Source organism: Esox lucius, chromosome 12 (genome assembly GCF_011004845.1).
Source record: "Esox lucius isolate fEsoLuc1 chromosome 12, fEsoLuc1.pri, whole genome shotgun sequence".
NCBI lineage: Eukaryota > Metazoa > Chordata > Actinopteri > Esociformes > Esocidae > Esox > Esox lucius.
Window position 1 is genome coordinate 17,271,857 of NC_047580.1, and position 22,465 is coordinate 17,294,321.

The 22,465-nt window shown below is 42.7% G+C and overlaps 1 protein-coding gene across 1 annotated transcript; it reads left to right on the forward strand.

Annotated features, from left to right (window-relative positions):
- The first annotated feature begins 683 nt into the window (after positions 1 to 683).
- Positions 684 to 20,628, forward strand: snphb (syntaphilin b). The gene is made up of 5 exons (XM_010875575.5): positions 684 to 842; positions 12,467 to 12,608; positions 16,265 to 16,375; positions 16,596 to 16,748; positions 17,263 to 20,628. The coding sequence occupies exons 2-5, from the start codon at positions 12,559 to 12,561 to the stop codon at positions 18,917 to 18,919; spliced, it is 1,971 nt and encodes a 656-aa protein (XP_010873877.3). The 5' UTR covers positions 684 to 842; positions 12,467 to 12,558; the 3' UTR covers positions 18,920 to 20,628.
- Positions 20,629 to 22,465: the final 1,837 nt, after the last annotated feature.

The window sequence follows — 22,465 nt, forward strand, 5'->3', positions numbered from 1 at the left end:
TATTATTGGTTACAACATATTTTTGGTTCTGTATCACTTATGACCTTATGACTTAATCTTGTCTGTACAGGGACCTCCAGGGGATAAGGGAGAAAAGGGTGGTGGGAAAGCCAGTGGGCCAGGTGAGTCTGCGCTATTAACAGAACAGTATTTTATTCTGAATAACAATCTCCCATTGTGTCTTCTAATTTGAGGTTATCTTTTTCTTCTTTCATCGCCACCTTCCTTCTTTGTCCACATTAATGTCCTTCACTTCCTTTCCTCCTCCATCCTCATTTCTGTAGGGTTTACCAGTTCCTCCTGGTCTCCATGGGAATGATGGTTAGGCCAGTATTTCTCAACCCTGCTCCTGGACGACCCCCTCCCTGCATATTTTAGATCTCTCCCTGCCCTAACACACCTGATGTAGCTCATGAACGACTTGATAATGAGCTGATAATTTCAATCATGTGTGACAGAGCAGGGAGTGTGTGTGCTTATGAAAATATGTAATTAATTAATTCGACCTCCAAAGCTAAAATGCTATGAAGAATGGTGTCATGTGCGGACATGAATTAACTAACTATTCACCATTTGCTGGTGTCCTTAAGATCAAGTTAGTTATGAAGACTGGCGTTTCCCTTTAAGAATCAGCGTATGATTAGGCAGCGGCTTTTGTCAACGCACTCCTCGCGTGGCTCTCAAACACACGCATGCCTGTCACCCACCCCTGGCGCGCGAGAAGACACACCGCTCTGGCGGAGTCATAACAGGCGGAGAATTGCGGGGGGAAACGAAGGCAGCCGGAAAACCATCTTTGGTATGACGATGAAACTGTAAAATAAATACTCCAGGGGCAACAGGTAAACCTCCGTTTTTTCTTATTTCTTATAAGACATTGTATCGTAATTATATTTGGCCAAATTGTAATTTAGGAAATTATGCATGCTCTGTTGTAGGCTAGTATGTAGGGCACATGAAGGACTGTGAATCATTTTGAATAGAGTAGCGTGTTATAGAAATTGTAAGGTGTAGGCAAGCCCAGAACATGCTTTTGATTATTTACTCACGCACTTACAGCACGCATCAAATGTCATGGTTGTTGTTGTTTTTTTGTCGCTGTCCAGCACTGAGCCCTCTGCTGCAAGGGTGATGCACAGATGTTTGCCTACCGTGTCATCTTTTCTGTAGCCTATAGGTAGGCTATTTTCCAGCCAGGTGATCATACATGCCTTGCAAATTACCCGTCAATCATATGCGATTTGGTCCGATATCAATTCGGCTTAATGCAATGCATTTGGAAAGCTTTTAGAAATGCATATGAAAGGAAAATGCGTTGTAATCACGCCAAACACCTGCCATATTGGTACCCTACTGAAGTCGTGACTAGTCTCCTGGTATTGCAATTTGACCTTGCGGTAGCTTAAAATGTTCCGTAAAATAGGCCAACATACAGCATATGTCAGAAGTGTAACATTAGTTTTAACAGATCTCGAGACTGTGTTTGTCGTGTGGAGGATGATAAATTGTAGTCTTTTCACTCTCCAAACGTCCTCTGATAATAAATCATCGGGTTTCCATGAGTCTGCAGTGGCTCGGCTTTGTAGAATGGACATAAAGTAAGTTGTCTGGTCTGGTCTTTGTGTTTCAAAAGCCGACTCAGCCCAAATTCGAGCACACACAATGCACATTCAGCTCACACCTGGTCCCAAAACAAGCCTTCTAGCCACCTCCCCTTAGTGTTTCAGATTGGAGGGGACTGGCTGTAACAGGATTGATGTCAGCAATATGGCATTTGCGCCACTTATAACATTAATTTGGCTGAAGTGAGTTTCTATTTTATTACAAATGTATAAGGAGTGAACTTAGCGGTGCGCACTGGTGTTGTATCAGTCGGTGACGTCACTTACTCCGGTCGGTGATGGCTTTTGTTGGGCAATCGCGCGCAAATAACACTGCTTGGTGCGTGACAGTTGATTTGTTTTGGGGGACCGTGCTACGTTAGACAAGGAGATGGATTAAAGTTATACAAACATGAATGTTTTCCATACAGATCTGCAACAAAAAATGGGAAGGATAGGAGCAAGAAAGAATGCAATAGAGCAGTGGTCTGATAGTATGGAGATCTTGTTCACTAGTGATCTAGGGGATGAGTTCCTGTGCTTTGTGAAATGCCCATGTTCAGATGATGATTGGTTGTCCTTATTTTTGTGGGCTTGTTTCTGTAGGTTTTAGTGTTGCAATCCCACAGCCAAAGCCCCTACGGGCATTGGCCAGTATTTTTACCTAAGGCATTAAACAGCTGAGGATCTAATCATTGATTGCTTGTCCACCCACCACTGGAAGGTAAACATTCAGAGTTAGGAGGAGTGCCTGGCGTGATCTTGCCTTCCTCTCAAAGGATCAGGGGGTGCAATTGGTCAAAACCATCCCGGTTTAGGGAAATAGTAGCCTCATTGCCTCATTTCACTCTAACGACTCTGTGGTGGCTCTGGCACCTGTGAGAATGAGGTAGAAGGATGAAGAGTGCATTCCTTCCAGTGCGTAAGGATTCCAGTATGGACGTTGTGGTTGAGTGAGCTATGTAAAAAGAACCAAAACAGAGTTGAATGTGCTACGTAAGACACATATCTCAGCATCGATTGTCACATGTTTGTCCTTAGTTGTTGCAATGAAGCAGGGCCTTAATCCCAAATGGGATACTACAAAGTAGGGGAGAACATATTTATGTAAGTAAATAATAAAACACAAAAACAGATTTAGCTTCAAGATTTACCCTTAAATTGGAATGTGACTGGGTGGGATGTATTGTTGGAGCTATGGCTGTTCTGTGAAAACTTTTCCTTACTCTGCTCTCCCCTGGGTTCAAGTAGATGCATTTGCCAGCAGCAAAGCTAGTTAGCTAGCCCGTCCAAAGCAGGTATATTTCAAATCCAAAGTAGTTAAATTCCAATGATATTGTAGGGAACCCAAAAATAGATAAATTCTATAGATAATCCAGTGGCAGTAGATGTCACAGGACTAGATGAACACAACAGCACAGTTTATAGTTTCCAGCTAACGTTATTACTGGGTCCTCTTTATGACACTGACATCAGTGCGTTTTAGGTTAGATATAAGGAACTTGTCCTTTATGCCCCAGGAATCCTGGCATAGGAGGGTTTCATCCATGAATGCAGATAACCTGGTCCAATTCTCCTACATGTTTACCAGGCGTTTCAGTCCATTCAGGATCTTCTCCTCAAACGCGGTCTGTGGTGATATCTCCAAGTCATTTGGACAATCAGTGTCCACCAACAGCTGCACTCATTATTTGGCTGAGCAGTGTGCTCAGAATATCACCGTGTATGTTGTTTTTGCTTAATAAAAATGTATTTCCCGCATGGAAAAGAAAACAATCAATACTTATTCAGTCCTTTGAGAAAGCTACCTGTGGTCCTATGTCCGCTTCTCTGTTCTCGCCTTAAGATTGTCACACTTGTTTCTACCTTTAGCAACTCTTTCTGTTTTCTTGTGGTGTACCACTTGTGTGACTCCTTTCTTTTTCTGTTTTGTTGCTCTAGCTTCAGGTAAGACACTCCATGGCATACAACCACAATGGACATGTGTTGCCTAGCAGGGTCTGAGCTCTCTCCACTAGTGGGGTGGAATAGTCCAGGGTTGAATGCTGTAAACATCAATCACATGATGCAAAGCATTTTTCAGCAGGTGATGCACAGGGTGCTCTCATCCCTGTGAGACTTGCAGAATTCGTTCTTCTTGGGATTATTTTCTCAGGGATTTTAGAAACTTTTTTTGTGTCAATTTAAGTGTTGTGTCATACCTCATTCCCTCTTTCAGGGAACTAGAGTTGTAGACATAGCTTCAGTTGATGCATCCCTGTAACCAGATGACCGAGACCAGTATCATACTCGCTAACGATATCCCAATATTCAAACCTAGCTCCTAATCCAGCCTTATACACATATCAACTAATTTGCAGTTCTCATTCTGGTAGAGAGGAAGACGGAACATCTCCATGGTGATTTGGCCATCACTGTCATAGCAAGCTGTTTCCTGTCAGTCCTTTTTGTGAATATCTCCCCAGCCCCTCCTCATTCTAGACCCACTAGCCTCTTTGTTAGCTTTCAATTTCTATATTTTTTGTATTGTGACACTCTGCTCCAAGCTTTTCGCCTGGAAACTGCAGACTATAATAACAGCATTTAGTACAATTACTGCAATGACTCCAGGCAAGGGGATTATATTTTATTCAAAATTATAGCAGTCTAGATGACTGACAGATGGTTGATTTCATTAGCATTATTTGACGCTTTTTACTCTTTAATTCAGTGGTGATTTCCGTTTCATGATATCCTACTATAACACTAACATTCTGAAGAGCAACATGAGTGTTATCTGAGTCTGTGACCCTATATCATACCACTGTAAAAACTGACACAGCAGTAGAGAGTGGAGACAGGCTTTGAACCGTAGCCTCTGGTAAGGAGCCAGGAACGCAGACTGGAGTGGGGATGGAGACGGGTGTGTTAACACGGGACTGCAGCTCCACACCAATTTACTTGATTAGAAAACACAGATTTCCTGTTCCACCGTATCCCTACACCAATCAGTACGTAATATTGTGAAATATTCTGCATTGGGAGGTTATCAATACCTGAGTCACACATGCTTTTTTTCCCTTTGCTTTCTTGGCAAAGGGAATACATCACCCTGGACTAGGCTCTAAGCCAAGCCTGTAAACAACACTTTTAACAGCAGTATAAAGGTAACAGGCAGTGCTAATGGCTGTTGGGCACATGTACAGTACAACCTCTGGATTCAAGTGTTTCTGTTATTTCAAAAACCACATGGAAATGGACATATACACTGTCATGTTAGTATACGTATAAAATCGTATACGTGTAAGTTGCTTAACATCTGTTAAACATGGTAGTCTCTGTCACTTAGTGGATGTGCTTTCGGTTACCTGGGAGGGTAGAAGGACAGGTGCTGGCTCTTGACCTGTGAGATGTCGGCCCGATATATACCTTTTTTCTCTCCCTTCTCCTTCCTTCACTCATCTATTACCCTGTTTATGTTCACTATGAATTTGATGCCAGCAACATGTTTCAAAAGACGCTGGGACAGAGGCAACAAAAGACTGGAAAGGTTGTGAGAAGCAGAAGGAAAGTGGTTCAGTGGAGGGTGAGGAGCACAGGGAGCTGAAGTTCTTAATGATCAAATGATCAGTCAGAGCCCGATTTTCATTATAAGCAAGTGGAAAAAACGAAACCTGGTGGAATATCACCCAACTAATCACGTCAACTGGAAACAGGTCAGTAACATGATTGGGTATATAAAGATCCCTCCAGAGAGGACTGTCAGAAGTGAGGATGGAGTGGTTCCCCATTCCATGAAAGACTATGTGGGCAAATAGTGCCACAATCCAAGAATGGTGTATCACAACTTAAATTGCAGATTTTCTAAATCTCATCATCTACGGTACACAATATCATTAAAAGATTCAGAGAATCTGGAGTAATCACTTTATGCAAGGGACCGCAAACCAATATTGGATGGCTGTGATCTTCGGGCCCTCAGGCAGCACTGCATTAAAAACAGACACGATTCTGTAGTGGACATGACTGCATGAGCTCAGGAACACTTCAGAAAACCATTGTCTGACCATTGTCAGTACACAGTACACAGTACAGCATCCACAAATGCAAGTTAAAACTCTACCATGCAAAGAAGAAACCATACATAAACAACATTCAGAAACGCCTGCGCCTTCTCTGGGCCAAAACTCATTTAAGATGGACTGAGGTGAAATTGGAAACTGTCCTGTGGTCTGACGAACCAAAATGTGAGATTATTTTCAGGAATCAAATGATGCCACATCCTCCAGCCTATAGAGGAGAGGGACCATGCGTCTTGTTATCAGCTCACAGTGCAAAAACAGCATCCGTGATGGTATGGGGGTGCATTTGTGCACATGGCATGGGTGATTTGCACATCTGTGAAGGAACCATTAATGCGGAACAATATGTACAGGTTTTGGAGCAACATATGCTGCCACCCAGACGACATCTTTTTCAGGGAAGGCCTTGCCTATTTCAGCAGGAAAATGCCAAACCACATTCTGCTCAGCATGGCTCTGTAGTAAAAGAGTCTGGGTGCTAACCTGGCCTGCCGGCAGTCCAGACCTGTCCCCTATTGATAATATTTGGCGCATAATTAAACGAAAACATTACAAAGGAGACCCCAAATTGTTGAGCAGCTGCAATGCTATACCAAGCAAGAATGGGAAAACATTTCACTTTCAAAACTACAGCAATTGTTCTCCTCAGTTCATAAACACTTACGGAGTATAATTAAAAGAGGAGGTGATACAACACAGAAGAAAACACACCCCTGTTCGAATTTTTTAAAACAGGTTGCTGCCCTCAAATTCAAAATAGGCATGTATTTTTCCAAAAACAATAACATTTCTCAGTTTTAACTTTTGTATATGTTGCCTTTATACTATATTCAATTAAATATAGGGATAAATGATTTGCAAATCATTGCATTCTGTTTTCTTTGGGTTTTACACAGCGTTCCAACTTTTGGAAACAGGGTTGTAACTAAATTACCTCTTAAGGACACTGACTGTACCTGCGACTGTGGAGATGATGTGGAATTTTTCGGTAACAATCGTTATTTTGGGGATAATGTTGTCACAGTTGTGGTGCTAAAGCAAAGCCCAATTACCACCCACTCCACCTGACCCACCCCACTACACTCCCTTTACAACCCCCTTTGAATATCTGAAACTGCACTGTATACTGTACACTTTAACTTGTATATTTCCTGTTCATGTTTTTAAACTTGTACTTAGCAATAGCCATTAATCAGTTGTGACTCTTGCCCTGACCAGTTGGTGGTCATCCAAGCATCACCCATTATTCTGCAAAATGTTTCATCTTTGGTGTATTTCAGTTTTTATTTTTTTAATTTATTGTAACGTTTGTGTACTTGCTTTTGCGTTGACTGTACTGCGACAAAGAATTTTCATGGCAACATGATTAAGTACGATCCTGTCCTAATCTAGACTATGTTAAAGACTTTTATAATGATTCTGATGACAGTCATCAGTGAGGTAATTATCGACTGTCTGGCAACTCAAACTGAATGTGTTTCCCTCAAAATTTTGTATAATAACCTCATTCCATTGAAGTTGCATTTGGTGACTTCAAAATGTGGGTTTTGTACAATTCGTCATTAATTGGATTGTGTCTAACCAATCAGATTATTACCTTTTATTATTTGTTAGCTTTGTCCCCCTCAAATGGCATCACATTGGTCAGTGAGCCATAGAGGACTCTGTGGGCACATGAGCTGAGACATTGAGGGCTTTACTATTTTTAAGTAGTCAATTTTCTTCAACTTTTTCTGATTAGGTGTATAAACTGAATGTGTGTGTACTCTCACTTGGACAGTGTTGATCAGACTGGGGTTGTCTATTTAAAACCAAGGTTGTCGATTTACTGCCACCTGTGTTGCTAGAAAATGTGATTAGTAGTCTAATGGTTTGGTCACTCGGGACTAACTGGGTGGAATCCTGTGATCTTTTCTTAGCCCATTGTACGTCCCACTTAATTGCATTCAAAATGGTTGAAGCACAGCATTTCAATGTACATGCAGAAACTGCTTTTATTAATCTACGGGCACACGCTTCTGATTCACGACTACTTTTCAATTCTTTGTTTGAACAGAGGGCTTCACATATTATAATTTTTTCATATGATTTGTTTGTTAAAGTCAATTTCCAGGCCAAAACATTTTTATTTATGTTATTATTTTTACTCAAACCTATCTCAGACAGATTCCTAGTTTGCCCCGCTCCTGATTAAGTCACCTATCGTTCACTATGCTAAGTTCTAATCTTGTGTGGGAAGCATCACAGATTCTCACTGCTTAGTGTTGTGGCAGATGCAGTGCTCTGTTTCCATATCCCTCTCTCCCTCCCTCCCTCCCTCTCTCCCACCCTCCCTCTCTCCTACTGTTTGGCCTCTTTGAAAGGATTCTGTGGAGGGGTGGGCTGATTGATTAAATGGACAGAGCTCTGCTGCTCTAAGCTGCTCTGCAGTGCAGTGACTGGGCAGGATTTGGAAATTCTTGGTAATGAAATGTTTTGACCTGACATGTGCCACATTGCTACTTCTCCTTTGGCCTCAGAGAATACTCAGCCTCAAAGCATACCCGGCCACAGAGCATACCCAGCCACAGAGCATGTTCCAGCAGTAAAGGCAACTTGGTAGTTAGCAATGTGGCAGCTGTATCTCACAAGGTTTTGTTCATATTTGTTGTGTGTGTAAACCTCATTTACACATACACATTTATCAACTGTTAGGAGAATATTAGTATTTGTCGCAGTTGGTAGAAATTCTGAGCTGGGTTTGTGCGTGCATCAGGCCATTTCCCTAGCTGCTGACAGAGCAGGCTGGCCTGAAACAACAGTGTGAGTCATCAACCAGGGAAGTGCAGTGCAACGCGGCAAACCAGCAACAGATCTATTATTTAAATAACTCAGTGGAGAATTAATTCACTCTGTTGGAGAACGAGACGACATTTTCGAGAGGCCTTCGATTCTGCACCTACTGTTGTAGAGAAACTGTTGTAAGACACTGCTTTAGAGGTGACATGGGGTGGTGTAGAGAGACTGTCAGATCCACCACAATATACAAATAACCTATGCCACAGCAGATGTTGCATCCACCAATCAGACCAATCAGAAACGAGGCTCAGTTACAGCTGCTTTGCATATTTATATTTCAGCTGCTTGCCGTATTTACATTTAATGTAGACTATGTGCACTGTTGTATTATACAGGATGGAATAGAGATTCATACTTATAGAGATTCTCAAGACTGAATCCTACCCTGAAGGATTCACATTCTTTAAACTGATTGAGAGTACTTAAGTGATTGAGGACATTCATTCCTGACAATGCTGCTTGAAAGAGGCATTGACTTTGAAACTTCTAGTTATCTCTAGTGTGACTTTGTGCAGAAGGCTTTCCATTTAAATCTGTGAGTTTGTGTTTTCTGTATCTTTCCGTCTGTCAGTTGGGAGTACTGTAAATTGGGAGTCACAATTGTTTCACTGCAGTCTTGTTTCACTTGACCTTTCTTGTCCAAACACATTACTAGGTACATTTTTGCATGCTGAGCAGCACACACTGATAACACACTCATCAGACTCTCATTCAATGTACAACAACAACCATAGGACTGTAGTCAGTGAGAAACATACTTTCTGTCTCTTTAATGGTTTTTAATCACATGCACGCTGCGTTTTCCTGGAGAGGGAACTCCTGGGTATGTATGAGATTAGTCAAGGTCACCTTTCTCTGCAAGGGAGGGCAGGCCGATCTGTTTCCGGGGTGATGTGTGGAAAAACAACCGCAGTGTCTCCTGCAGCACAGAGGGAGGGAGGGAGGGAGTGTGGGAGAGGGGGGAGCAGTGGTACAGCTGGGGAATCACAACATGTGCATGTTTGTATGATGACGAAGGAGAGACCATGAGGTGTAACAGAGCGTCGCGTGATCAATGTCACTGTGGTGTGTCCTTATACATGCTGTTAAGAGCCTGTTGTGAGAAGTGTTTACTGATCACGGTTATGAGAAGGATTCACTGATCACGGTTATGAGAAGGATTTAGTGATCACGGTAATCAGAAGTGTTCACTGATCACGGTTATGAGAAGGATTCACTGATCACGGTTATGAGAAGGATTTAGTGATCACGGTTATGAGAAGGATTTAGTGATCACGGTTATGAGAAGGATTTAGTGATCACGGTTATGAGAAGGATTTAGTGATCACGGTTATGAGAAGGATTTAGTGATCACGGTTATGAGAAGGATTTAGTGATCATGGTTATGAGAAGGATTTAGTGATCACGGTAATCAGAAGTGTTCACTGATCACGGTTATGAGAAGGATTCACTGATCACGGTTATGAGAAGGATTCAGTGATCACGGTTATCAGAAGTGTTTAGTGATCACGGATACCAGAAGTGTTTTGTGATCACGGTTACCAGAAGTGTTTAGTGATCACGGTTACCAGAAGTGTTTAGTGATCACGGTTACCAGAAGTGTTTACTGATCACGGTTACCAGAAGTGTTTACTGATCACGGTTACCAGAAGTGTTTACTGATCACGGTTACCAGAAGCGTTTACTGATCACGGTTATCAGAAGCATTTACTGATCACGGTTATAAGAAGGATTTAGTGATCACGGTTATGAGAAGGATTTAGACATCACGGTTATCAAAAGTGTTTACTGATCACGGTTATCAGAAGCGTTTACTGATTACGGTTGTGATAAGGATTTAGTGTGTCGTCCACAGGAGGTGCCCACCCGCACAAGAGGTCACCGCTAATGTTAGACATTGAAATAATAAAATAATAGATAAGGATATGAGGCTTGTCCTTTCTCCTGTCCTCCTCCACCCTGTCTGTTTTGACTCTGTCATCAGCTTTGAAGCTGTACTTTCCTGATGTTGCCAGGAGATGGTGTTACGTAAGAAGGAATATTGTAATAAAACATCCTGTATGAATGCCCTGTGATGTGCCTCATAGGAAGTACCTCCTTAGCTTCCTTGCCTGCTCTTTCGAACCTGGGATTGTGGTAGGCTGTTCAAAAGGAAAGGTTTTGGTATTTCCTGAGTGTCTGGAAACATCACAGAGGGAGTTTACATGGTTCCTATTTTCATTCAGTCTGTAAATGACTTAGTTCTTTTAATTGAGTGCGTGTGTTTGGAGGTACATAGGTGCCTGCCTAGCTGTGGGTTATTTACTGTAGTTAAAAGGGTCTTGCATTTTGTATGAAATCCTGTTCCTTTGGATTCCCTATCAAAGGTCCTTGATTGGCCCATAGGATTTGAGGTTGCTTAGTGATGGCCAATAACAGGAAAACCATAATGGGTGGTGTGTCCTCCTAGTTCCCTCTGGATGACTGATTCATGTGTTTGTTTGAAGAGTCCTTCAGGTTGTGATTTTGTAATTTTTGTTTCTGTCTTTGTTTCCATATTTGCTTTACCTTTATAATGGTTACTCTTGTTTTGCATGGTCATAACAGAATTTACATGTATCTTTTGCTTTGTTTAACTTTAGTATTTGGTTAGGCAAACGTACAGTGGAAATCTTGGTTTAAGTTTACTTCTGGGAAAGCTTAGTTACAGTTCACTGTATCACTGTTTAAGTTTTGGTAAGGCACAGTGGTTGCCTTTTCAGTTTTCCATGCTACTCAGCTGTGTTTGTGTGTGTGTGTGTTGTTATTTCTGCAAATTAACAGTTGTTTTAAGCATGTCATGTCAACCCCAATGGTGTAGAGGTCACAGAGGGATTATGAGTAATTAAGTGGGGTTACAACCAGCTGGGTCTCTCTCTGTGGCAGTGAGATTGGCATTTTCTGTCTGTCTCTCTGGCTGCTGTGGAGTGATTTAGCACAGCCTCTCTACAATGCAGGGTTGGGATCAACAGTATATTACAGCTCTACCCTGTCAGTGAAGGACAGAGGGAACAGCCACAACATACAGTGTGTACAGTGAAACATTGTCTTAGAGAGTCTGAGGGGCTCTGGTTCTGCCCAATGAGGCCTTTCATTTAAGACAGATGGACATAGTCAGAGAAAGGAAGATGAAAAAGAAAATAACTAAATGGGAATATATTTTCAGGAGAAGGGATGAGGAAGAGAGGACGACAAGGCTAATATTAATAGAATGAGAATTGGGAGAGGGAGCTGGCCTCCAGAACTGGGAGGAACAAAAGGGCGCCTCGGTAGCTCTGTGCCCACACAGACTGAAGGATCGGCGGGTTTATGGAGAAGCCTGAGGGAGCTTTACGGGCCAGGCATATGGTGTACAGTAAGTCCTGTTGTATTATTGATGGGAGGAATGCATTCGTTCCCTCCATGCACTCATTTGTCTCTTACTTGTTACCGGCTCCTGATCACTGGGCAATACATTATTCAATTAGCAGGGGCATCCTGTTTTTATGTTAAGTAGTAGTGCGCAGTAGAGCATCTGTGGTTGTGCTGGTGTAGTCTTCTGAAGATGACCTACCCACACATTCCTCCTGGAAGGTGTTTGTCCTCCGGGACAGTTCTCTGGGTTTCGCTGAACACTAGATTTGCACTTGCATGGACAAACCAAACATGCACATTTTATACATATTTGTGTACAGAATCACATGAAAAACAGAAAACATGATTGGCAGAAGGGATTTTTGAGCGTCCACCATGTAGGGCAGTATGCGTTGCCCATTTTGCCGCCGAAGTAGCATGCTGCTGAAACATCTATAGTCCTAAACGGGAAAGTCAGCAGAATGTGTGTGTGTCTGTGTGTCTAATCACTTGTGTGGTTGGTTCATTACAAAGTGTCATTCCATGACGATGTGTGTGTGTGTGTGTGTTTTGTATAGAACTCAGTGAGTGGTCCTGTGTTTGTTGTCCTCTCAGGCAGGCTGTCCCTGCAGAACCAATCTGCAGAGTGAGGGAGACACACGGAGATTGACCAGAACACAAGACGGCAAGAGAGGCTGTCTGGCTCCATGTCTGCCCCTGTCCCTTCCACCCGGAGGTCTGCCTCGGGCTCACGCAGGTACAGCGCTGCACACACACTCCTACCCATCTGGAATACATCTCCGTATGTCCTCGTTTTTCGAAATCCTCCTCTGTTGTTCTCCTTGTACCAGATGACCTTTACAGTCCGATACGGTACAGCTTACCCTCTCTCCTGACAACTAGTGTTGAATGTTGTGTGTGGACTTGTGTTAGTCTGCTACAGGACCTCAAAGTCTTCTGAGGGAGCTGAGGCAGATCTTTGTTCATCAACTGTTGAGCTCCATAAGCAGTTAGAGGCCAATTCACCCACTTTCTCTCTCTATCTGTCTCTATCCACTCGCTTTCTCTGCGGTCATGATTGCGTCAGCACTTTGGTCTAAGCTTTTCCCAAATTAGTTCAAAAATAATTGATTTGACCACGTAGGTGCTTTGTTAGCTAAAGTGATGCTGTGGGAGTTGATATCTCAGGGTCAGTGATATATTTAACATAATGAAATGACAGTGACCTTGCACTCTGTATGTCTGAAGTTATTGTCTTAAGATCGATACAGTATTTCACTTCAATATATGACTGATGTCCCTAATTCAGAGCAGACGTAGCAATACACCTATTGCTCTTGGGAAACTGCAGAAAAGATGGCACCCAGCTCTGGTCCTTCTTCTCATCTCTCTCCCTAGATTCAACCCCCTGAAGGCCCTGCAGCCCAAACGGCGCTTACAGCAAATGCTGTGGTCGTCAGCTTCCTCGCCCATTCCTATAAACGCCCCCGTGCCCCCCGCGTGAGACACACTTGAGTTGTGACGATACTGCCGTACAGTGCTGTCCCAGAGAGCATGCTCTGTAGCACTACTGTAGTTGTAGCACCACTGGCATGTACTGTTGAGAAACTGGACAAATAGGCAAAGACAGAGATCCACTGATCTCTGATCACTGAGAACCCCTTAGATGTACCACACAGAATTGGTGGAGCATTGACATTGCCAATAGTATAGCCAATAACTTCATCAGGTGATTGACAACAATAATTTGAATGCTGAGTAGAGATGTGGTATAAGTTATAATGCTCAGGGTCGGATTAATTCAAGGAGCTTACCGGGCTGAGGCACAGAGGAAGAGAAACAATATTATACAGTATTTATTTGCTGGGATTAGGGCAGCACACAAGCCGTATAGAGGAGTTTCTTGCGCTGTTGCTAATCTAATCTGTAGATTGGGTTTTGGAACTAATTTGACTGGAAACACTACAGTAGCAATGGCTGCCAGTTCTAACAGTAATAGGAAATGCCACCTAGAGATTATGTTTCTACAGTTTAGAGAACAATATTTATGTACCCTTCGCAAATCCGAAAATATGGAAAGCAAGTAAATGTCTACTGCTGAAAAGAGAGAAGAAACCTCTCTGTAGAACTAAATAAATTAACCCCAACATCTGATCCTATGCAAAAGTCAGTCAATTTTGACAATTTCTCAAACTTTCTTAAAACACTGTATGGTAGTCAGTTATAAAATAAACAGACTTGTGTTCAAACTCTATTTAGGGTATTTCAGTTACTTCTAAATATAATAAAGTAGTAAATGTTAGGATATGTTTGTTTTTTTAGAACACAAGTAGATTCATTTTGGCATGTATTTGAACATAAAAAAGAATAATCCAACACATGTATTTGAACCCAGGTCTGAAGAGCAATGTTTCTTACCCACCACATTCTCATCTTATATGCAGCGATATCGGTGCCAATATGTTTTGAAATGTAATTATAATATTTTGAATTTGTAATGGTCGCATTGAAATGTAATTATAATATTTTGAATTTGTAATGGTCGCATTGAAATTATGAGATACTGTTGAATGGTAATTTTATAGTATTGAAATTGTATGGCACAGATATCACTCCATAATCTAACTTCTTACAACCACTTTGTATAGAAGTATTCCAGAGCTCCTGGCTGCCCCAGGCCACATACACAACACAGTCCTAGAACACATGTAATGGAAGAGACTCACTCTGCCAAACATTGTTTATCAAACCTATTTTACATTTTCTATCTTTATTTCCAGGCTTGCTTCTGCAACTTTCCTCAGCTTGACACTTTTGCTGTTTGTATGCTGTTAGTGTTTTTCATAACCTCCCCTAACCCAACCCTTTCTAAAATCAAAAGCTATGTATGTGTTTCTTTCTGTTTGGCACCACTTTTCTCCTCCCTCTAGTCTGTAAGCCAGTGACTGGGCAGCACTCTGTACCTCCTAGTTATCAGTATAACTTACCGGTCCAGCAGTTGCCCATCACAGTGCCATCTCTCTGTTTTGTTTCTTGCTTTGATGGTGTTATGTGATGTAGGAATGTCCCCAGACTGTAATGCTGTTGTTGGGATTATGTTTTGATGTGGGCTCTGTAGGGAACATTGCAGTCTTGTGCTATATTTTCAGCTCCGGAGCCACGGCATAAATGTTTGCTCAGGGAGACACGTACGAACAGAGTGAGACTAAAATGTGTCTGATCCACATGTCAGCATCGTAGTCATGGTTTAATCATGGTCTTAGTTAAGGAAATTCATGTTAAGATAAAGTCATCTTCAGATATCCCTTTTATCTCAGACTATCAGTTGCGTGTTAAGCCTTGTTAGTAGTTTTCTGTCTTTGATCTCTGTCATTAAATATATAGCTGCTGTATTTGCACACATCTGTGTAAAGCTATCTCATGGAACCAGTTATTTGATTATTCAGTATTACTCTAATCCACATAATTCAACATGAATTCCATATGACTTATTATCCGGTGATTCTACCAAAAACAACCCAGTCCACAGCCTTTATTTTATGACAACAAGAGATTGTCTCTAGAACACCAGACTGGTGCTGGCTTCACTTCTCCCATGATGACCGCTGTTTTCTGTATTTGGTTATTTCTCAGTCTCACAGACACCACTGTCACCATGTCCTCACTGTAATAGCCTGTCTTTGGTTAGGTTTGACTATTGCAGGTTCATAGAGCTAGACTACATTCCAATGGAGACAGGCTTTATGGTTTCAATGCGACCAACGGATCGAGGATGTCTCACTACCAAGTCCCCGGAGCGGCATTGTCGGTTAGCAGAACACTGCCCGGATCCCTCTGACTGTTCTCTCTGACTTCCTTCCCTGGGCATGGATTTGGTCTTAATGCCGAGATGCATAGACATTGAATATGCATTTTCCTGTATTGATTGGACTTGTGATTTACTATATAAATATTTAGTATCACTGGATGTCAGATGTTAGATAATTGTGGTACAAAGTCTGTGGCATGTAGATTGAATCCAGGTACTTTCTAAACCATCACAAGGAAGCGGTTGTTGGCTGCAGTAATCTTTCATCTTTTCCTTTAACATTCTCATTCGCTGAAAGGCTTTGCTTCTCACATTATTTACATTTTACTTTGCATTGGCTTTTGGATTTCTTGGCAGCTTCCATTCACTCACACTGCATGATGTCGTTGAGCCGTCATGTATCAGAATGTATTACAGAGACAAGTCCTTCATAGTCCTTTATATATATATCCTGTGTGTGTATGTCTTGGAAAGTTTGTTTTGGTACTTGTGAGCATGTTTGTGGGTGTGTTTTAGGCATGATAACTGTTATCAAAAGTATAGCTGAAACAGTGTTTTGATCCTGTCTGTGTTGCAACAAGTAACTATGTCCATCTCTGTTACAGACGGACAGCTGCCCCAGTCAGCAACCGAGATCCTTATGGAAATGCCTCTCTCAGCAGCAGCAGCACTAACTCTGGCTCATGCAAGGGCAGCGACTGCAGCCCTGTCAAGGGGTAAGACACAAAATGGCTGCCCCACAAAAATACTGTCCATGTCCCAGCCACGCTACTTATTCGTCGTGTCTTTAGGTGTGGGAGAATTAAAATCACACTTCAACAGTTTTCCATTTTGAATAATAATAATAAGGACGTGTTAATAAAAAGGTTATTAATGTAGATCTGGTTGAATAATTTCTTATAATGAAGCTCATGGATATTAATATCTGTCTCCAAGGCGTCACATGAAGGGGTATACCTCATGCACAGATAACCATGGCATCCGGCCCCCTCCCCCAGAGCAGTACCTCACGCCTCTGCAGCAGAAGGAGGTGTGTATCAGACACCTGCGGGCCCGCCTCAAGGAGACCGTGGACAGACTGCAGGACAGGTGAGACACGCGGGGAAACACACATGAAATAGATTCAGTCTCTAGCAGCGAAAGGTCTCGGATCAAAGTTTAGACTCAAACCATTACATTTCCTTATTTACTGGGGTTAATAACTTGTTAAAACTTGTTAATTTGAAGAAAAATTAGGTAAATACAATTTTTTTTTGCTTTGAAAATATTGTAGTTGTAATTAGTAGCCTAAGCATTGTTGTACATTTGAGCAAGCAATTACCCTATTTCCATCAACGACTTTCATACACTTGCATTTTGTAATTTTAGTGATACCGGTATACAAAACATTTAAATAGTTTGGTGAATACACTGATTTGTTTAAAAGCGGAATCACAAAGATTTGCCTAAGTTCATAAACTGCTTGAAGTAGTTATACATATGTAACATTAACCGGACATTCTGATTTATTCCTAAACACCTTCCTCGTTGTTGTCATCTTTCTTTTATTTATCTCAACCTCTCTTGTTCACTTCATCCATCTCTTCCTCATTCTCTTTCTCAGGGACTCCGAGATTGATGAGTTGAGAACCCAGCTCTCCCGTATGCAGGAGGACTGGGTTGAAGAGGAGTGTCACCGCGTGGAAGCCCAGCTGGCTCTGAAGGAGGCACGCAGGGAGATCCAACAGCTCAAGGAGGTTGTGGACGTGGTGCGCAACAACCTAAGCTCCAGCGACCCCAATGACACCGGCGTCCAGAAATACTTCCAGGATATCAATGTTCAGAACCACAAGCTGGAGACGCTGCTGCTCAGCATGGAGCTGGCTCAGAACGGAGTGGCCAAGGAGCAGGAGGCTGCCGCAGCGAGAGGAGCAGCAGTGGGGGCTGGGAGGCGTGGAACTGCAGGTTCCTGGCCCGGGAGTAGTCCCCTTGCTAGTGGTACTGGATTGGGGGGCTCCAAGAGTCTCTGTGGATCTTGTGATGTCTCCCCCGCACGCTCTCTGACCCGAAGCTCCACCTACACCAAGCTGAGCGACCACACACTGGCAGATAAGAACGGTAACGGACTGTCGGGCGAGGAGACGCATGACAGCGGCTTCGTGTGCTGTGGGGAGAGCCACAGCCACAGCGCGGCCAGTAGCCACAGGGCCGACCTCCTGCTTGAGGCAGCCTTGCTGTCTGAGGAGACCGCATCGTTGCTCAGCACATACGCCCACCTACCGCATTCCTCCACCTACGAGAAGCTGTGCGCCGGGCAGGACAGGGTGGTGCCCCTACACTGTGCCGTGAGCAGCGCCAGCCACCCCTGTCTTTCCCATCACCACCTGTACCTGCACCACCTCAGGGAGCAGGCCATACAGACGGAGAGCTGCCCCGTTCCGGCAGGGGCGGGCTACGCCTCGGACCTGGACACCATCGCCGAGCGCACCTTCCGCTCGCAGGCCTGCAGCCCAACCTCCACCTGGGTCTCTGACGAGGGAGACGACCTGAACGTGGTTACCATGACATCAGTCACCGCCACGACTCTCACGGCTAACACAACGGAGCTTGTTCCTGGGCCCCCTTTACCCAGCTCTCCCTCTGTCTCCTGCACAGTGGATATGTCCTCCCTGTCAGTGGAGGAGAATGGGGAGGGGGTTGGGGAGGGGGTTGGGGTTGGGGAGGGGGTTGGGGAGGTGGCAGGGCAGGTGGTCGAGGTGGGCGAGCAGGAGGAGGTAAATGTGCCGGAGTTGCTTGTGGAGGCAGATAATCAGTTGAAAGAAGACGAGATGGTGAGGGATCTGAGGAATGAGGGAGAGGCAGAGGAGGACAGTTCAGGGGAGGGCCGGCCTCACACCTCTCAGCCCAGGAGCAGCTCGCTGCAGCATGTGGAAACAGCTGGGGTGACTGTAGTGGAGGTGGATGATGATGAAGATCAGACTGAGGTTCAAGGAGCGCTGGAAGGAGTGGAGGAGTCTACCTCATCTGGATCTGGTCCCGCCGTAAAGAGCTACTGGAGCCGCCACTTCCTGGTGGACCTGCTGGCGGTGGCAGTGCCCGTGGTGCCCACTGTGGCATGGCTGTGCAGGGGGCCGCGGCGTGACGGCCTGCCCATTTACCACTTCGGCTCCTTGCTGCGTGGCTGCTGTACGGTGGCCCTCTCCTCCCTGCGCAGGAGCGGGGGAGTCAGGCACTACCCAGCGGGCACCGGTGGGGGGGCCATGCAGGGTACTGAAATCTGAGGCTGGCCCAGTGACACTGGGAACTGCACACACAGCCCTGACATTTCTGGCCCTGGGTTGTCTTTCATCTGAAGTTCTGGGTTCAGGAAGAATGGGAGCCATGATTCTGAAAACTAGATGATTCTGAAGACCGTCTCAGTAAAGCGTGGGACCCTCTGCTTTGAGCCTTGTCCACCTCTTCTACTGAACTGAGAAGGGACACCAGGTTGTTCTGAACTGAAACGAATGGCAGAACTGAACCACAGGGTGGGAACTGAATGACCTGAACGTGACGGTTGGTGGGTGTGATCTCTTGTGTGCAGGGAGACTGAAAGTTATGTCCATGTCTGTGGATCTCTTTGGTCCAATTTCATTTGAACCAGTGTAAGTATGTGTGCTCACACAACGTGGGGGTGTGACGTATGTGTTCTTGTCGTGTCATGTTGTGTAGCCAAGTATGTACATTGTGTAGCCAAAGCGCCTGGGTGTACGGAGGCTGTCACAGCCTTAGCAGGGCAGTAATTGGTATTTTTACTCATGACTGAGTGGAATGTTGACATGTGGCACTTCTCCCCAGGCGGTACCAGGTGAGCTGCTGTACATATCTGCTTCGTCCACTGGTGTCAAGATTAAGTCACTCTTGTAGCATTAAGTTCATCCATCATCCAAGAGTTAGTCATTCCATATTCATCAACCAGAATCTTCTCAAGATGGATGCATTTCTAAAGATGTGAGAATTCAAACTGAGTTTATTTTTCTTAAGAAAATATATTGAAAAAATTGGTTATGGGCCATTTTATTTGGGTGTTGGCAATGAGCGTAATATGAAATACAATTATGGCAGAATCCGAGTGTCTTGTAAAGAAATGTAGTCTTCGAGATTAATTGAAAGGCTGAGAAAAACATGTACTGTAATGGTGTTATTCTTTCTTAGGGATGTTTGAGCCAAACGGGGGCTAACTCACATCATAAGATTGTGATGCAAGAAGCAAAACCGTCCTTTGAGTTGAACTATAATTGTTTTCTTCAGAGAAGAAAAGGAGTCAATCGTATTTCTTTAGTAGTTGATTAACCTTTTGTTTTGCACTATTATTCACTTTATGAGGTTAAGAAATTACTTGAAGTCAAGTTTGTGTATTTCCAAAGTCTAACATGTCCAAAGTTTCATGTCTGAGGGTTTTTGTGTTGAACATACTACTGTTGAACAGCATCACTTTTAGGGGAATTATGCTTTGAAAACAAGGTTTGAAATAATTAGCTGTAACCACATTGTGAGTAGAATTGAGATTGTGGTATAGAAAAATATTATATTCTCTTTAACATAGAAAAACACTTGCATTGCATCCACGTATTTTGCTTGACATAACAGGTTTAGCCTTAGGGAAATATTCTTCTGTCCTTGTCTGATTGTTTTGCAGCTTTTTTCAACATGCACAACATGTGCATTTATTTTGTTGTCCATTCTTTCTGTTGCTTGACAATCACTTCTGTGTGTGTTCATTCTTATTTGACTCATTGCTATGACATCTAACACTAACAACTAGTGAAACACACACGAGCAGCAATGAAAAGATTGATGAATGACCTGCTTTGAGGCCTCTCATAGAACACATTTTTTACTACTTATTTCAATATCAGCTCTCTCCCGCACCTTGTTGGAATTTGTGGTGTGACTACACATTCTGCCTGTATGTAATTTCTCTGCACCTAACCCCCCCCACCCCCACCCCCCCCCCCAACCACTGTAAGTGGTTCAGGAAGCCTCTAAATGTTTAATAAAAGCCATATTCCTACTTGTAAGGGGAAGTGATTAAGAATGTATCTAGCATAAAGACAATAATAAAGGTAGTGAACTCTACAGTGAACATCTGTGACTCAAGTCTCCCCAGCAGTACATGGTGTGTGGGTCTGCACCAGCACAGTCTCTGTGACTCACCCAGTCAAGCCAAGGCTGACCTTTATCAAAATCACAGGCAACGTTGTGTGATCTGTTTCTCCTAAATGCATTCATTAGGACCTGAACTATTTTAGCTTAACCCCCATTGGGTTTAAAGAGTTAAACAATACCCGCTCACCTGGCACCTCTCAACAAAATACTCTTTTGCAGTAATGTATCTTAACTGAGGTCCATAACTGCTTATTAACCAAAATATGACATGTGCCAGTTTTACAGTACAAGCATAGCACTTCAAAAAGATTAACACAATTATCCAATTGAATTGTCCTACCTACTGTTAATGTACTGCTATAATGTCACATACAGTAGTTTCTGTCTTGTGACATTTTATTTTAGAATTTCATATTCCCAGCTTGTACCAGTATAAGGCTTATCATCAACAACAGAAGATCATGGTAACGGATTCATTGATTTGTGCAAAAAATCTACCCAAATCACAACAGCAGTCATTGGAGCATTCAGTAGTTCATGTATAACCATTGCTACATAAACTTAACATTGTGAAAATGTTTTAGGAAATCCGTTCTGAAAGGTTGTGACACTGACAAAGCAGCAGCCTACTGTGTAATGAAGAAAGCCTAGTCTTTAAATGGGGTAGTTACTGTATCTTACATCCTTTCAAATTGAACTCTCATTTCATTGTATCATTAAAAGACATCTCACCTCAGAAATATTATTTGAGCTTTCTATGTTTAGACCTGTTCTGAGACTCACTGTACATGTGTATTGATATGGGATGTGAAGATATGATCATGTTTTAGATTGTACTGCAAATCAAAGCTAAACCAACACGATCTTGGGGGAAATCATTTGAAGTCCCCTTTAAGCGATATTGTATTGAATGTAGAATTTTTCTTTGTCTAAGTGTCCAATTATTTGTTCGATGTGTAATGGGATCTATATGAAAGATGGTTTGAAGTGCTATAATATACCTGGAAGACATTTTCCCTCTTAAATGCCTTGGTGTTCAAGCAGCCACGATTATTAATAGCTATAGATAATCTTAATGTAAATTAAATATTTTAATGGCAATATTGGTGTACAGTACAGAAATCACTGTTCATGACTACAGATTCATTTTCACTCCCATCATAACATATATTGAAAAACCAAAAGGCCCTATATTAAACAGCATGGAGTAAAACTGACCCGTGTCTCCTTGGTCTTCTTTTAATTATCCCACAAGTTCTGTCAAATGATTTTAATAAGAGGTCATGGCTGTACAAATAAAATGGAATGAAGCCTTATTGTGGAATTTGCATTTTGGTTGGACCTCGTAATGGACATTTAACAACTGCGTTCTGGGAGGAGTAATGTTGTCTGTTGATAAAGTATGCAACTGGATATCCATTCCTCCTATACACTAATGTTGAGATAACTTGCCATTATTCTTAGCTAATTAAAGTTTGCCTTTGTGCATTTAATTCAGTCCATTTGGGGGAATGAATTAATCCCTCCAGTTTATTCTAAAAAATACAAACCCGATTCCAAAAAAGTTGGGACACTGTGAGTAAAAAGGGAATGGAATAATCTACAAATCTCATAAATTTATATTCAATTCACGATAGAATATAGATAACATATTGAATGTAGAAAGTGAGACATTTTGT

Coding starts and splice junctions, on each gene's coding strand:
- snphb (XM_010875575.5), top strand. CDS start 12,559: ATGTCTGCCCCTGTCCCTTCCACCCGGAGGTCTGCCTCGGGCTCACGC. Junction 16,376..16,595: donor GACTGCAGCCCTGTCAAGGG/GTAAGACACAAA, acceptor TCTGTCTCCAAG/GCGTCACATGAAGGGGTATA. Junction 16,749..17,262: donor GTGGACAGACTGCAGGACAG/GTGAGACACGCG, acceptor TCTCTTTCTCAG/GGACTCCGAGATTGATGAGT.